The following is an 18,349-nucleotide window of genomic DNA, read 5'->3' on the forward strand; positions in this document are numbered from 1 at the left end:
AGTGAGTATAAAAGATATAAATCTAATGAAAGCAAGCTTGATAAAAATTACTTATCGCGTATGCCATTTTTATTTACTGCTAAAAACACTTAAAATTTAATTTGGGGTATAATAATTTGTATGACATTCAGGTATATTTAGCTTGTGTACATGAAAGCTTACGTTTGTGATACTGAAGCTTTTGTGATATTAGCTAATTTGTTAGTGTCACATCAGGTTTGTTTCTGAACATTTGGGAGACATAAAAAATAGAAATCCTACTTAGGAGCCACCACTTACTCCAATCATTTTATTTTGTATGCAAGAATAAAATTGAATGAATACTACGGGAATGATGATAAAATAATAATTAACGGTTTACAGAGATGACAAAATCTTTAAACAACATATGATATATAAATAAATAATAAAATAAGTGTTTCAGTGACGTGCACATTATTTCTGCCTTCTGTATTTTTAAACAACGTACTCCGTGCTATCTTTATAAAATACTGTATGCCAATGACATCACTGGCCAAATAAATAACATTATGCATACAGGGTCAATATGGCTTGTACGGCTTATAACACGAAACGGCCTGTTGCTGCATTCTGAATGGTGTGCTTAACACGTCTGACGTGCAGATGGGGTTATATTTGAATTAAGCATTAAGCATAAATGCCTTAGGAAGTACTTTCAAGCTCTGAATGTGAATGACTGATATTACAATATGAAGAGTGCCAGAGACTTTTATTTAGACAAGGTTTTGCCCACAATTCAAAGTGACAGTAACCCGTATTGTCTGTTATTGAGACGAGAGTAACATTGGACGCTGATCAGGAGACGAAAACAACACAATAAATAAGGTATTTTTTCTTTATTTAAACAAGGCGATCTTTCAGTGGAAACAACGCCAAGTCCACGGCACACCATTATAACACGACAGTTGTGCAGCTAGGCTAACTAGCTAGCATAATAATATTCGTGAAACCACCACAGAGTTGGCTGAGTTAGTTAGTTAAGTTAGCGTTACTGTCCTGGTCGAAGCTGCGTTTCAGTTCAGCAAAATTACCAGAGCAGCTGTTCAGTTCTGCAGCACAGGTTTGTGTTCTTTCGCTCTAAACACGCTTGATTCGACGTATAAAGAGCAGATCAGCTGCTAATGGTATCATCAGGTACCGAGAAAGCTGGGATCCGAGCCACAGGATGGGCCTTAAGCGCTCGAGTTGGGAAATACTGTAACGTTGACTTAACCAGTCCGACTTTTGTACCGGAGACTGAAGTCAACTTCTTATTCTTCAGCTTCTTGTTCGAATATTCCAGTTCCACCTTAAATGGTGCAGCCGGTACATTCTGGCGCCTGAGGCTGCACCGAGGCTCTAACTGCTTCACCATTTAAGGTGGAACGGGAAAACTCGAAAAAAAGCTGACTTCAGCTTCGTCTTTTGTACTAAGTTAGTTTTGGCATTGAGGTAACGTTAACAGCAGTATGTCAGAAAAGCCTCGGGGAGATTGCCAGCTATGGTTTGGATTGACGTAGCAGCTGGTTACTAATCCTAGTGTCATGACCCCCCCGCTAACACCGTATCCTTTTCAAGCTAGCTAACTAGTTAGTGTCTTTAACGAGAGCATGCTAAGATGCTAATGCTAACTGTTTGGTACTGTAAGGTAGCGTTACGTTGCTAGCAGCATTGTGGAAAATGGCAAACTAAAGCAAAGTTGTCATATCTTACACAAAGGCTTCATTAACGTAGCTTGGGTGTGTTAGGACTTAGACGTACACTGAGACATTAACTAGAGAAAACGTCAGCTAAACTAACCTGAGTAGCAAGAGGCTACATTTTAATTAGCTTGCGAGCTAGCAAGACTGAGGCTGAATCTCAAATTGCTCCCTACCCCCTTCATAGTGCATAGGGTCAGTCATGGGCGCTAAATGTTAGACACGGCGTCTAGTAGCTTATGGCTGAGTAAATATGGCCTTCTGTTAGACATAAAATGCACTACGTGGGTGTAAAAGCCATTATTTAATGACCGACATAGTGCACTAATTAGGGTTTAGGGAGCCATTTGAGATTGAGCCTGTGTCGAAGGTGGCGATAGATAGCTAGAGAACTCAACTCGTGAAAATAATTGAAGATACCTGAATAGTGAGTCTGATTTTTTTGTTGGTATAGAATTTGGAAAGATTGCCGTGTTTTATGTGGTGAAATTATCAGGTACCGCCTCCGTTATGTTTAGTGACGGTAGTTAGCAGGCTGATGGTTAGCAGCGTTCTGATTGGTCAACACCCCGAGCTGCATAAAATAAGCGGGGTAAAATAATCCTATTTCTCGTAACAGAAAATGAGTCTAAAATATTATATCTTATGCTTATGTTTTTAACACGACATACGTTGGCGATGGAATTGAGTCTCATTGCTATGTACACCGTCTATGGAAATGTTTGTTGATGTTATTCTCTTGTAAGACGTTCAAGCTCCTCAAATGTCAGCATAATGTTTGCATTTGTTCTTTAAAGTTTTAAAAAATGTGAGTAGAATTTGGATTCTGGGGCACCAGAGCAGAACATATTTAGACCTGAGTGTCCTATCATTTTGTGAGTGTGTTGGAGGCATGGTTCAGTGAAAAATCAGATGTGCACAATTTTTCCTTTATCCCAAGTGTAGTGGATTGGCTAAGATCTAAAGTTTGCTTCTTTAGTTTTGCTGTCATGTCTTTAGGGATTATGTAATAGAAGTCCATGTTGACTAAAATGATTACTTTTTAGCTACATTAGTCCTGTAACTCCAACACAAAACTGAATACTCTAACTTGTATTGGCCAGTTGATTATGTACTTGTCAAGCTTGTCAAGTTTGTGCTCATAGAATGTTCATAGTGGTCTTGTATTTTTTAAATTGGTGCACCAGTACTCCTTGGCAAAAAGGTTATTGTACAAAACAGAAATATATTGAAATGAAGCAGCTGAACAAATGCCCCAGCCCAAGATTACTGACAAGGTAAACTGACAGGTCTTGTTGCAAGAGTCTTTAGTGTCTTGTGGATAAGAAACCTCACAGAGGATTGGAGCTTATGGAAACTGCTTTATTGGGTAAAGAAGTTGTTCAATAAAAATCTGTCAAGCACAGATTTCTATCTTTGTCTTTGTATGTTTTAAATGTCTGTGCCATGCTTGGATTAAATCTCTTATGTAAATTCTCCACAGGATGGCGGAACCTGCAAAAGCCTGTACAAGAAAACTCAAACCCCGTTTGTCAAATAAGGAGCGTTTTCACTGTGTCACTGCAGAGATTAACATCTCACAGTACCCAGCATTAAAAGTAAGACCATATTTAAGAGTGTATATTAGGGAAGCATTGATACCAATATTGGTATTGGGTATCGGTCCGATAATATGCTCATTGACTTGTACTCACACTCTCATGCGCTGATACCAACATCCAGTGACACTTCATACCATGTGACAAGCTTAGTGTACACTGCTGTGTTAGTGAACAAACGACTCGAGCTGGCAGTGAAGTAGGGTCTGCACACACATGGAAATATTGCTGAACTGTGGCAGTCAGAAAGTCACTGGTCACTTTAAACATTTCACCTTGGCACATTCCCATATTTAAATACTCTCAAAAAATCCAATCACTTACCCAATGTGGTTGGAGACACGTACGTTGTGTGCATATATAAATGGTAGGCTTTTTCTGTATGTCTGTTCAAGTGTACAGTGTGAGTCACCAAAGAACAGGGTTTCTTAAATTGCACAGTGCATGTCTGGCTTTAGAGGATGTTCAACTACAGCTCAATATATATATATATATAAGCTACGTCATGTATAATCATTTAGACTAATCAAAATCAGTATCGCTGTGTACTAAAGAACATGTACTTGTACTCCGTCTGAGAAAAACGGTATCAATGCATCCCTGGTATATATGATTATATTATTTTATATTGACTGAAGGAGACTGAAGGAGTGTTTAATTTAATTGTGTCCCTAACAACTATTTCCATTAGGACTGGCTTCCGAGTCATCATGAATATCACATCTGTGATTACAAAGCCATACGGCAGACACAGGATCACATAGATTTTGCCACCACCATTAGAATGTCTCTGTCTACTATTGAAGAAATTCAGCAATTTGTTAAAGACTTGCCCATCACTTGGAGGATTGACAGAACTAGACCACCTAAGGGGCAAAGAGTTCTTTTTAAGGTAGGCACTGTTCATTACCGTGCATTGTAATGATAAATGGGTGCTGGAAGTGTAATTATACGTAGACCTTGTTCTAACAGCAAGCGAGCGACAAAGAGTACAAACATCAGAGAGCAATGCAACATACTGTTTTTGGCTGATGCCCAGTCTGTGTGATGCTACTTTTGTGCAAAACCAGTGTTGTCACCTAAAAATATAAGCTCTAAATGAATTTTAATCGCATTTTCTTTTTTTGTGAATTTATTCCCCCCTTCTCCACAGTCAACTGGATATCCGTTCATGAACTCTAAAGGATACTCACATATCAAAATTAGTCAGAATGCATGTCCCTAGTAAATATCAGATAGCACTGGTTTTGCACAAAAGTAGCATCACACAGACAAATACATTTCAAATTATGTTATTATTCAAAACTAGCCAAGGAAAAGATTTTGCATTTGACACAAGAGACTGCCTCAGACAAGCTAATGAGCTAAAAGTACACCTACCTATTAACACTGGGTGGAGACTCGTCATCATCTACAAGGCTTATTTTCTTTTTCAATGGACGATGTGCTAACAAGTTAGTTTGTCAGAGAGATATATTTTAACTGTTTTTGGACCTAGCTAACATTAGCCTGTAGCCTGTTTAGAGATATAAGCAGCGCTATCACTGTTTTCTTAGTCACGTAACATACTTACATATATGAGCAAAACATTACATTTTTACAGTTCTGCTAAAACATTGGTGTTTCACTAACTTTTTGTCTTCCCATGATGAGATGCAGTGAGTAGCCAAATAGTGATTACAAATACTGGCACCTCAAACTCGAGTACCTTGACATCCATGCTCTACACTACTGAATTACATAATTGTAATATATGTAGCTAAAATGTCCTAATTTAAAGATATAGGTAAACTTTTTTTGTTTTGGTAGTTGTCCAAACTTTGGGGCTTGAAGTCTCAAGCTTTTAACTGATGAGTCCCTAGTTTTACATTTTGACTTGATGTACAGACTTGACGTTTTCAGTGTAAACGTCCTGAAGACTTCGCAGTACGATGCAGTGCCGCATTGCAATGCTCGCTTGCTGTTAGGACAAGCTATAAGGTATTTGCTCATGATATTGTAGGTTGTTTTTACCTATCTGTTTTCTATCTGATAACAGAATTTGTTACAGAGCTTTGTAGAAATGATCTTAATAATAAAAATAAAAAAATATATAATTAGGTGGATTATAGATGCCACCACAACACAAAACCAAGGAAGAGTGCTGAAGGTTCTGGACGACGGACAAAAAACACAAACTGCCCTGCAAAGATGGCCGTAACTCTCCAGCGCCCTCAAGCAAGCAGTGGCAGGCAGTGTCGGTGAGTATTCCCGTAACAAACCTAAAATAATGCTACTGGGTGAAAGCATACTCTTTTCTGAGCCTATCTGAGCCTATATCTCCTATTTAAAAGAGCTCTTTTTTCCCCCTTTCTCTACACAGAAGCACAGATCCTCACATGCCGAGCTTGCCGACAATAGTGCACATTACCAATGAGCACAATCATAACATACACATAGGGGATGCCTTACGATACAAGGATGTTGGAGAAGAGGCCAAACAAAAGCTGAAAAAGCTTTTTGAAGCAGGTCATTCACCATCAACAGCTCTGGATGTTTTAAAATATGATCTCCAGCTTGAACATGGAGATAAGTATCCAAATGCATCAGCTGATCGATCCATCTGTCCTGATCTTCAGTTCTGCTACAGGTGAATATTGAACAGTTAGAAACAGTTATCACTTTATCTTAAAAATTAGTAATAGTAATATCTATCTGATTAATTTGTTGCCTAGAACAAGCATAAAATTATGCATTAATATATCACAAGAAAACTGCCCAACTTGAGAGTGCAAACCTGAGGTCTGGCATTGTGTATTCATTTTGGTCCTGAATGTGTCTTGTTGTGTTTTGAAGGAAGATTGTGATATTTCAGTATTCCTAAATTAATTGTTGAGATGTAAACAAAGTCGTTCAGAGTGGTTTGATTTGAAATACTGCATTGTAGAGAAACTTACCAACTTAGATAGCTTTACATTGCTGGTAATGGGAACTAGGGGTCCTAATGTAAGTAAATATAGCCGTTCAACTTAGTACCAAAATGACCAGTGAACCTACATGTGTCTTCTGAGTTTTTGTATGTAATAATGATGATAGTAAAATAGTGCTAAATCTGAAAAAATCAAATACATTTCTTTGGGTACTATTTAGTTTTAGACCAAACTTTATTGTAAATAAGGCATCATAAAACTGTCATTAAAGGGTTTAGATGTCTGGTTCCTATTACCACCGCTGTGAACAGTCCTGACTCTGTAAGTTTATTTAGAACTGAGCACTTCACATCAAATCGCTCTGATTTGACTTTATTTTCCGTACTTTTTTGATATGATTTTTGATTCTGAGATCAAGATTTGATTTTTGATGTTAAAATATTATTTCTATATGTGTTAATGTTTTGTGTTTTTTATAGAGCTCTTTTTAAGTACTACACCGATTTATTTGGGTTAGAGATGCATCAGTGCCGATACTGGTATGATACCGCGCTGATGTACTCGCTACCTATAAATTCATTGACACTAACATTCTAATACCAGCTGTTACCGTGTGACGTAAGCCGAGTGTACACTGCCGCGCTAATTAACAAACAGCTAAAGCTGGCAGTGAGTGAAGCTCTGCTCACACAGAGAAGTGTGACCAGTATGGTATCAGAGTCTGTGTCGGCGAGTACAAAAAAAAATGTACTCGTACTTGGTCTGAAAAAAAAACAGTATCAGTGCGTCTCTAGTTTGGATCATATAAATAAAAAATGTAAAAACATTTTTTTTCTTTGCCTGACCCGCAAACCTTCTAACAAAATAAGCCTCAAAAATCACAACCCCTACAGTTTTTAAGTGACTTCAGATAAAAAAACCCAGTAATTCATTTTCAAGTGTAAGTCCCTCCCCCTCCTCCCAGAAGCCTATTTTTGAGTTTTAATTTTGGAAACCAGTGAGTTTTCATTGGTTCTATAAAAGCAAATGAGACAACAAATAGATGTCAGTGTTTTGAATGTTAGTCCCCCTCCCCCATTTTTTTGGTTACTGATTATTTCCCACTGCATCATTCAGCGTTACCATGGCAGCAGTGCCGAACAGAAGTTAAAGCCTGTGAACAGTGAAAAAGCAACACGTCTCACCTTTTTCGCCTTCGTCCCACTCTAATAATGAGCAGCTGAGAGCTGATCAGAGTTAATTATCTTTGCAGCGAAGGCTCATTCTGCTCGGTAGTTTGTTTGCTGATGATGCACATGATGCACGTGATTCATTCACGCGACGTTATTGAGTAGGATGTGCGCATACGGGTCATTTCAGGATGCCGGTTCATTCACATTAATGATAGATTTGCATCACTTACCTAAACGAGTGTGAAGCACCATGTCAGAGGGATTGGATTTGAGCAAAAAATCAGTTTTAAGCAATGAGGTATGTAATGTGAATTTAGCCTAAATTATTTTAAATGATGTGCATTGGCTAACTATGCTACATCATTGTATTGTTATTGTAGCACAGTGACAGCAGGAATCACATCCCAGTTTATTTATTTTATTATCTTTTTAACTCTTTCTTATGTTTGTCTGGTTGTGCTTTGGTGACCAAATGTTTAAATAGATCATGTACAAAAAAGCTTACATGCTCACACTGTACAAAAAGTGCTCGATCCAACTGACATGCTATGTAAAACGCAGCCCCTACAGACAGCTCTGTCTATGAAAAATTATCAATAAAGCTGTTTGATTCAAAACAACATGCTGCGCACCGAGTACAGAGAAAACACGCAAATAAATTGAGCGGCTTTGCTAACACTCTGTACTGAAGCTAAAAGCAGGTGTTGCACAGTTTTATAAAAATCACTGTTTTAACATTTAGACCTTGCAAATCTGTTCAGTCAAATAGAGTAAAGTCGCATATACTGACTTTGGTAATAAATGTCAACTTTTTTGCCTCCATTTTGCTAGCCTATGTGTCGCCACCCATACACTGGGCTTACGTCACATGGTATCGGCTGGTATCGGATGTTGGTATAGGTGCATGTTCTACAAGTGCAAGTACGAGTAAATGAGTGTGGTATTGGACTGATACCTGATAGCAGTATCAGTACTGATACATCTCTACTGATGATACATTATGTACTACTGAATTCATTAGCAGGTGCTTAATGTAAAGCAGAGGTGCCAGACTGGGTTCCATCCAGCACCACAGCTCTGCAGAATTTAGCAGTCTGCCTTTTAAACACACCCGATTCAACGCATCCAGCTAATTAGCAAGGCCTTCGTGAGTTGAATTCTGAGTTGAATTCTGAGTCTTAGAATTGGGAAAAGGCTAATCCCTGCAGAGCTGTGGCCCAGAAGGAACCCAATTTGACACGCCTAAACTATTATTAAAACATCTGATCATACATTAACATGTCGATAGCTGTACCTCTTTCCTTGATGGTCTGAGTTAGATATCCCCTGCTGGATAAATGGGGTATACCAAATATTACTGCCTTTTTTTCAGATTGTACCACCAAGTTTCTAAACAGGATTTTGCAGCTTGTGAAGGGGCAGGAATGGCAGAGGCTTTGGAGAGGCAGATTGACATGTACAACAACCAGTGCGGTGACCAGTGCACCAAACTGACCACTGTGTCTGTGAGTCCACCCTCCACCATTCCTCCCAACCCAGACCCAGTAGACACCTCCCAACCCGAGGAAGATGATTCTACGCAGACATGTGTGATGGAGCAGGAGGTGACCAAGGCAGCAGAAGGTCGGCATTCTAAGACAATAATAATAATAATAATGATAATAAGATAAGGAGCAAATGTCATATTGAATGAAAAATCATGTTTCCTTATATCAAAGTATTCTTAGACTTATTTGAATATAAATGAAACATGTTTAAGCAAATATTTTAAAACAAAGAATGTCTCTGATATGGTGTTTTTATTTTCAGGTGCAGAGGCTGCCAACCCTGTGGACAAGTTAAAATCCAGTTTAGCCGATTTATGTGAGCTTGTAGAGAAAGACTCGAGTTTATGGCCTGCTGCACACGACTTGATAAAGGGAATCGAAAAGGTCCAACACAGCCCAGCGAAGCTAGCATCAGCCATGCATGCATTTGGCTGCTACAGCTGTATGACATTAATGACAAAAAGGGCTAAACCCTTACGGAGGCGTACACAGACCTCGTCAGTGGCCCGACAGAAGGCCAAACTTGGGAGGCATCGGCTCGCTGCAGGAAGAGCAGGCAAGACATCAGTGCCTGATCATGAAAATGGTCAGCCAGAAGACAGACAGTGATGCTCAGGGCCGTACTGCTTTGCATAGTATGTGGCACAATGTAAAACCAATGCTAGTTTTCTGTATGCCTGTTGTAGCCCCTAACCCCTCTGCCCATGGAGAGGTGCGGATGCTCTTAGTGCCCACCAGCTGCTCCTCGTCCTCTGATCATGCCTAGGCCTCAGTGCCACTTTGTATAATTGTATATTGTTAATTGTATATAGTTGTTTTTATGATCCCATATTAAGTGACCAGGTGTTATTGTCTATAGTTCTTTTTACAAACCTGTTCAGAATTACCTGTTATCTGTAGTTATTTGGCTTGCCAAAGTCATCTTGCTGTTTTTTTAGTGACCTAAGCTGATAGTACATGAACGCTTTTGTTTTAGGACATTTCCTTATTCATCTGATTTTCCACTTAACTGCTGGGCAGAGACTGTTTAAACTGCAAAGCTCTAAAGGTGCAGTATCCACCCCACATGAAATGAAGTGACCTGACAACGATTGGCCTGGTAATGCCACTGTAGTGCCACATATTATCTTTGGTCTACATTGCTTGAACTGTAAAGGCCATTGCATACAAAATCGGATAATTGTTTTTGGTGTAATTAATACGCATGTGATGTGCAGACGTCCTAGTAGTCTCACAGGGCTGACGTGATCTCATAACAAGAATACACATCAGGGGACAAATTCCTCTAGTCTGTGCTCTTTAAACGTCCTGTATACAATAATAACAAGCTAGCTAAATCTGTAGCTAATGGAACTGTGTTTTTCTCGCAAGAGGTAATGTTTAAGTTTAGGATAACTTGCATTACATCCATGAGCCAAAACCAGGCTTTGCTGTCCATTAGACAATGTTGAACGCATTATCAACACACTTTCAGCTCCACCTTCACAAGGAGTTGGATTGATTTAAAAACGCCCCACTCAGTCTGTTCCAGCCCAAATAAGTGTACGTTCCCAACCACATTTAGCCCGAAATTTATCATGGTTGTTCCAAGACCTTCTCATTATGAATCACATTTTGCCCCGTGAGACTAGGGCATCCGTCATCAAAAAAAAACAGTATCCTTCAGAAAGTAGAAAATGATGGTAGTTCCAGTGAAGGCAAGTTAGCAATTGTCTTCATTTGCAAATACAGAAATAGGGAGAGTCATCTTTGGACCCATCTGGTAGAAAGAAGTATGGTCTACACTAGAAATTGGCAGCAATAGATTTAAAAAAAAAAAATCTGCCATTTGGGTTGCCAGGTTGTTCAGAAGTTCCATCAGTAGCCATTGTTATCTGTAGATCATGTATAGGCACAGCAGGTGTTTTCTTGTTTTTTAACTGGCAAGTTTAAATGGGCCTACAAAAAGGCAAAAAATGCAGTTTGGTTTGATGTAACAGCAGTGTCAGAATGGCGTTGTGCAAGTTTTGTTTAGAATTTGTGCAAGTTTTTCAGCTGTAATTTGTGCAAAGGCCTTAAGTCAAATTTCTCAACAAAATAACGCCTCAAGGAACATGCACTTCTGCATTTTGGGTAAATTTGCATAATGTTTTAAACATATTGCAAACTAGCCCTATGATTTTTTTTTTTCCCCCAATCCTCCTGAAAGCCTGAATTTCAATAATTAAGTTAATGTATTGTCATTTGGAAAGAAGATGGCCTTCATGCACCAACCAATCCAGAGCAGACAAGTCTTGATAGAAATATGCCATGTTATGGAAGGAAAAAAAATCTTTAAATTGTTAAAATTGACGTTGACTTGATAGTGATTTTTGAGGTAAACTTCGGTGCGTGTTTGTCAAAAGAGGGCATTAACATTCTAATAACCATTTCTTTGACACTTGAATGCTTCTTAGATGCTCACCCAGTCAAAATATTTGCATACTGCATATATGTGCTAGCTTGCATGAGGGTTTTTAAAGATTACTCTGGTGTTGGCCAGTCAGCCAGGCATGTTTGATTGTCCTAACATTGGCCAGCAAAACTGAACCCTCTACCAGAGCCAATTCATGAGGAGCCTGCCCACTTCCTATTCATTCCTTTATACCAAAAACATCACTGAAATCTTGAGAGGGTTCTCAATGAATAGGAGTGAATTTAGCTAATTGGAAAATTAGCTAAATTCTGGTTGGAAATGTTAAATGTTTTTCAGGTTTATCACGGAAGAGCATTTAATTTTAGGAAATGATAAGTTTGTTAAAAAAAAAAAGAACTTCATATCTTACAGCGGATTCTGTGTTGTAGGATACCAGCAATGATGTATTCTTATTTATTCTGTTTATTAAAAGGAAGGCATAAAAGGAACATTTTACAAATTACAATTTTGCACAAAAGCTCTTTAGGTCCCCATTCATTCTTGCTAGCATCTGTTCACCCTAGAAGACAATGTTAAGTGGGAATTCTTGTTAAATAGAAATTCTAACTGCTTTAAGTTTTTATTTGCTGTGTTTTCCTTTAGCTTTTTGAAATGAAATGACAACTTAGAGAAGTGTTCATTTTCTATGACAAATAGAGAAGTTTTCAAAATGCAAGTTGGCTAGTCATCTGTAATTGTTTTGTAGGAATGCACCGATGAGGAAATCTTAGTTTTCATGTACATATCTGCTGTTGCCGATACATAAACTCATTCGCAAAATACAAAAACTAGGACTGAATTTGCATTACAGAGAATTGTAATATTTATTTGTATAGATTTAGAAATGTAGTAAAATAAATGAAATGCAGACATTTAGCACAGCAGCCCAGCATTGCTTATGTTCCAATAGAACACAGTGTAAATTATGAAAAGCTTTTGTATGATACTAAAATTGAGTGTTATACATCCAGTAAAGTCTGAATTAAAAAAAAACATGGCTTTTTTTCTGAGAACTGTCTGGGCATCGCCCTAATGCTCTGATGCCCATGCATCAGCCTTGTGATTGGTGAGGACCCTGCTCATGTAAGCACTACCCAAGATCAGCCTTGTCCATTTTACAAGAGAGGAGAATGTTGGTAAAACACGGTGGCCATTTATTGGTTCATAGCACAGATTTTGTTCATGTATATTGTGTGACCAGAAGAGCAAGAATAACCTACTTGGAAAGAAAACATGCCCTCTATTTCAGTATGGGTTTCACCAAGTACTCGTCCCATTGGCCTCATCATTTCCCCTCAGGGGATTCCCCAGTGCCATCTTAAGGGCTGTTCCATTACTTAATGTGCTCAAGTGAAGCATGTAAGATCAGCCCTCGGAGGGATGAGGGATCAAGCAAACATCAGTGTCGACTTCAGCAGCAGAACTTGCCCAGAAATCGTTGAGCCCTGACTCATTTCCCTTTCGAAACCCAAAAATGATGGACAAAGCTATAGAAATGAACTCATTTAAAATGCTTAGCATTTCAAAACCATGTCATTCGATTAGCTGGGCTTTAAGCTACAAACTACTCTGTTATACACGACTGTTGATACAACTTAATCCCTTTCATCAAAAACTAATTATCTCACAATTGTTCTTGAAAAATTGGTCTTGTGGAGTCACAAGCAAATCATTCTCCATAACTTTGAACACAATGGTCTGCAACATCATTTAGAGTATCTCCTGGTTAAACTAGAGCAACACTAATTGTACAGGCAGTCAGGCAATTTGATTTATTATTTGTTACGTTGATTGCAGACCCATGTACTCAGAAACCTGCGTTGTTGAGACTGTGCGAAATAGTGCTTGGACCTTATGATTGCTGATTCTCAAAATATTTCATTTCTGCTTTATTTTGAAAGGACTTGCTGTTACAGTGTAAGCAGATTTGTGTTTCTGTTATGATGTAATGCAGAGATGTCAAATGGTGCAAGTGCAAGCCAGTCAGCTTTTCAAATATACTTTTTGTGTGAGCATTTTTAGTGTGTCAACTATTTTGGTTTGTAATTTCAGATGTTGCCTACTCACATTGCAACAAACCTAGCATGCATCATATCTGTTGTTCTTTCATCACTACTACTAATAAGGCTTGTGCTATAGTCCGGGCTTATGGCACCAAAAGAGGATGAAAATATGAAGGCCTTGTTTTTCAAGTACAATAGTATGAATGAATAACCTTAAGCACTGGAAATACAGCGCAATTTACAAAGTAAATTCCCTTTGCTTATTCATCAAAAATAAATGTTTTATGTTCACGGTTTTAAAACTTATTAATGAGAGAGTTTGTTGTGGTATAATGATGACCTCTAGTGGTGTAACATAGTACAATGTGTAACAGGCAAATACAGAAATTATTTCTATCTTTAACAGGACTGATTTTAAATGTAATTCAATTTAAGTACAGTAGTGTTTGGTATTTACTGTTGAAATCCAGCCACTGGTTGTGTCAGCTTGCAGCAACAGATTGCACTTAACAGGGTTTCTGCAAGATGTGTAGACATCACTGGTGTCTGATTCATTTTTTCCCCACATGCATCTTACTTTGCTTTATTTTTCTAATAAAAGAGTTTGATGTAGTATGTGAACACTTTTAATGGCTTAAAATGTATCAGTCACTCTGCAGTCTATGTGGTCTGTATATGGAAGCAGAGCTCTTTTGGATTCATTGTTTTGTGATGTCACAAAAATGCATTTACATATATCCATCTATCCATTGCACATCCGTCCAATGCAAGTTTGTTATAAAGAGTGTTAAGCCTGAACTGCTTTTTGAACAAGGCACAATACAATGCAACCAATTAAAACAGATGTCATTTACATATGTCAGTCTTAACGGCACAGTAACAAAAACAGGCTAAAGAGAGGTTAAAAAATGGTCCATGGTACGTAAAACCAAATGTCTAAAATACAAGACAAATGCAGAATATGGGCCTTTTAAGTTGTCTTGGGCCAGGAGATTTCACCAGTCATTGAGCTAAAACCATGACTACAGAATCATATTTGTATAAATCCCACCCTAACACAGCATGATCCAAATCTATCTTTAGCTCATATAAATATTTCCAACATAAAACTCAGCGACTCGTGCAGTACTATGCGATAAAATACACATTTTTCTGACTTTCCTGTCTGGCACATAATAACGTGACTATAAATGGTATTTTGTTTTTCCTGCAGACATACTGAGACAATCAGCAATACACTACTGATTGAAAATAAGGTAATATTATGTATCTACATTACCCCTTTAACATGCACACAGTGAAGTACTTGTGAAAAAAATGGGAGTTAATTACTACATTTTCATGGATTCCAACATTTGAATGTTTTTTTTTCAAATTAGGCGTTTAAACGTCTACCAGCCAATTGAGCTGCTCGTTTAAAGTAACTCTTTACTTTGCAACTCAAGGCTGAGGCTAAATGACTGAGTAGAGCCCCAGAATGCATGCTAACATGAACGAACAAAAAACCACACAGTAAGAAATAAAAATCAAAACATTAAACTGCACAACCATGTAAAATCTGATTATGTAGTCAATCACAGTCCTGTACATTTGAGCATTTATGCAGGTTATGCCAAAATAATTGTGATATCATTGATTACAAATAATTTTGAAAACATTTTAATCAGGGCTGCCCAACTTTGGCCCAAGATGACTTTTCATTTGGCAACCTGCCAGAAAGGTACCCTAACCCCACACCATAATCTAATGCTATGAAATATTCTTTAAATCCTCTGAAACCTACTTCTACCTACGTTCTTTATTTGTATGCTCTTTTGTCTTTTTGGCCCTCATCCCACCATAAATATTGCACTTTGTGTGACCGAGACAAAAACTTTGAGCTCCCCTGATATATATGTACTACTTTTGACTGCGTTTAAATGAAATAAAAGGCTCATCAGTATTAAGCAAAGACTGACATTTTCAAACGTGTATTTTTAATTAATCATGGACATATTTATCCTCTACATGGCCTTATAAAACGGGAGGAGCCCGTTACTTGCAGCCAAAGAGCTGCAGAGAGCAATGCACAGCTGTAGACAAAAGGCCTGTGTGTTCCTCCACCGCACAGTCACGTGACTTTTAACAAGACTCACAGATATTTATAGGAGTGCAATAGTGATGTTATATCTTTATCATGAGAAAAGAGGAATGTCGGTAACAAGGTGTGTGTGTGTGTTCATCCATGTGTGTAATGGTGCTGTTGAGCAGCCCGCTAAAGATATGAGATGTTTAATTTAAAGTTGTTGATAAAATGATCGCTAATTAGTGTACGTTAGTTAATGAGCGGTGGATACACAGTTGTTTGAAATAATTACATTTACATAAAATGGAGAATCACATACACTATATAGACCAAAGTATTGGGATACACCTCTTAATCTTTGAATTCATGTTTCATTCAGTCTCATTGCCACAGATGTATAAAATCAAGCACCCAGCCATGCAGTCTGTCTTTACAAACATTTGTGAAAGAATGGTTCGTTCTAACGAGCTCACTGAATTCAAGCATGGTACTGTAATTGGATGCCTCCGCTGCAACAAGTCAGTTCGTGAAATTTCTTCCCTCCTAGATATTCCACTATCAACTGTGGAACTTGTGGAAAAGCCCTTAAGATGGCGCTGGGGTTGCCCCTGAGGGGAAATGTTAAGGCCAATGGGACGAGTACTTGTTGAATCCAGTATTGAAACGGAGGGCATGTTTTCTTTCCAAGTAGGTTGTTTTTGCTCTTTTGGTCACACAATGTACATGCACAAAATCTGTGATATAAACCAATAAATGGAAAAGTGCACAAGTGGAAAAGTGGAAGTGTTTAGGAACCACAGCAACTCAGCCATGAAGTGTCACGTAAAGTTACGTGCTGAGGCACATAGTGAATAAAAGTCGCTCTGCTGATTCAATAACTGCAGAGATCCAAACTTCCTCTGGCATTAACATCAGCACAAATACTGTGCCGGGCGCTTCATGGCATGGGTTTCCATGGCCGAGCAGTTGCATGCAAGCCCTACATCACCAAGCATAATGCCAAACGTCCAATGGGGTGGTGTAAAACCTGTCGCCACTGGATTCTGGAGCAGTAGAAACGTATTCTGTGGAGTGACAAATCACACTTCTTTATCTGACAGTCTAATGGATGAGTCTGGATTTGGAGAATGCCAGGAGAACGTTACCTGCCTGACTGCATTGTGCCAACTATAAGGTTTGGTGGAGGAGGGATAATTCGATGGGTTGTTGTTTTTCAGGGGTGGGCCTAGGCCTCTTAGTTCCAGTGAAGGGAAATCTTAATGTTTCAGCAGACCAAGACATTTTGGACAATTATATGCTTCCACTTTGTGGGAACAGTTTGGGGAAGACCCTTTTCTGATCCAGTATGACTGTGTCCCAGTGCACAAAGCAAGGTCCATAAAGGCATGGCTGGGTGAGTTTGATGTGGAAGAACTTGACTGGCCCGCACAGTGCCCTGACCATTTAGAATGGGATGTCATAAAAGCTCCTGTAGGTGTCCCAATGCTTTTGTCCATATAGTATATAAACATAAATTCAACTTAAAATTACACTGAGCGAAAGCTATGTGTACATAAACAGTAGCTGTGCAGTAAGAAAATCATAAGTGATTGTGGCTTATAATGTATTGGAGAACATTATAAACAACAAAATAGTTTAATTCGCATAATCAATCAAGTTACCATTACTGCACTGTTCCCCCCTTGCAATTTATGGGATGTTTCAAGCCCACAGAACAGAAGAGAAGTTTTATAATCAACAAAATGTTTTTCTCATCTCATCTTTAACAGCTCGTCCTGTCCAGCCTTGTCCATAGTCTCAGGCTGCACGTACTGCTATATTTGAGTCTAATGCCAGTTTCAGTGAACACTGCTCATCAAAACCAATTTCACAAAGCCAGTCTTCTTGAAATTCTGAAAATAACTTGATGTTATTAACATTAAGTGCTATCTACATTTCACACGCAGCTTGTAGTATTATCTACAGTGCACACAGTGTAGAGGTCAGATACAGAACAGGGAGTGTCCTTCCTCTAAATGAGGACACCAGAGGTCAGCATTGTTTTGGAGAAGTGTGAAAATGAACAAGTATTTAAGTTTGTTCACATTGTTACTGTTAAGTATTTTAATGCCCACTTTTATGCATATGAGGTAGAAAAATAGACATCAAAGTTTTTGCACGCAGATGTAACACTACAGATTTCAGACCATCTTTACCAAAATCTAAATCTAAATCTTTACCAAAATTGTTTGAATTAGTTTCTGAAATTCATAAGACAATATGCAAAATATTAACACACTGAGCAAAATATTTTTATTAGTCGGGTGCTTTTTTGAATGGGTAGTAGCATCCATTGTATCACACAACAAAAGAGTGTTCCACAATGAAGTATTTTAGTTAGTGGCTTGGAAATATTAGTCGACCCCTTGTGCAAAGTTTTAAAAAACACATTTTAACACACATTTTAAAAACAATTATGCAGCTACTTAAGCACAATGTAGTTTGTGTTAACATATTGTGGCAAAATAACACAGTATGCTGTGGTTTGGAGATGATGAGTGTTTTAGATTATAGGCCTTCTTTTCATCAAAAAGTTAAGGCAGATAAAGGGAGGAGTATCCCTTTTTGTAAAAGTATCTCTTTCTCTAGCTTAGACATATACATGGCTCTCCATTTGCGCTGGTTTGAGTGGGGCCTGAACTCACAACTCAAATTTTCCATGCTTCTTAAAACCTTTCTCTCTTGCTTCAGTAAACTTCTCTATCACTTTTAGCTCATCTGTTTTGCCTGATGTTAATGTGGAAAGTGTCAGAATCTTCTCTCTGCCTTAATGAGATTGAAGGGGAATAAATATTCCTGAATGGAAGGAATCAATATGAATCATGAGAAAGTGTTGGTCAAATAGGCTGATTGTTTGATATATTAAATCAACGTTACATCAA

General features: G+C 38.2%; 1 protein-coding gene across 1 annotated transcript; it reads left to right on the forward strand.

Moving 5' to 3' along the window:
* Window positions 1–724: 724 nt before the first annotated feature.
* Window positions 725–13,039, forward strand: si:dkey-75a21.2 (uncharacterized protein LOC794385 homolog). Its single transcript, XM_036584064.1, has 7 exons — window positions 725–846; window positions 3,184–3,298; window positions 3,990–4,190; window positions 5,399–5,538; window positions 5,661–5,927; window positions 8,752–9,002; window positions 9,189–13,039. Exons 2-7 carry the CDS (start codon window positions 3,185–3,187, stop codon window positions 9,533–9,535), a joined length of 1,320 nt encoding a protein of 439 aa, XP_036439957.1. The 5' UTR covers window positions 725–846; window position 3,184; the 3' UTR covers window positions 9,536–13,039.
* The last annotated feature ends 5,310 nt before the right edge of the window (window positions 13,040–18,349 follow it).

Source organism: Colossoma macropomum, unplaced genomic scaffold, assembly GCF_904425465.1.
Source record: "Colossoma macropomum unplaced genomic scaffold, Colossoma_macropomum, whole genome shotgun sequence".
Taxonomy (NCBI): Eukaryota; Metazoa; Chordata; class Actinopteri; order Characiformes; family Serrasalmidae; genus Colossoma; species Colossoma macropomum.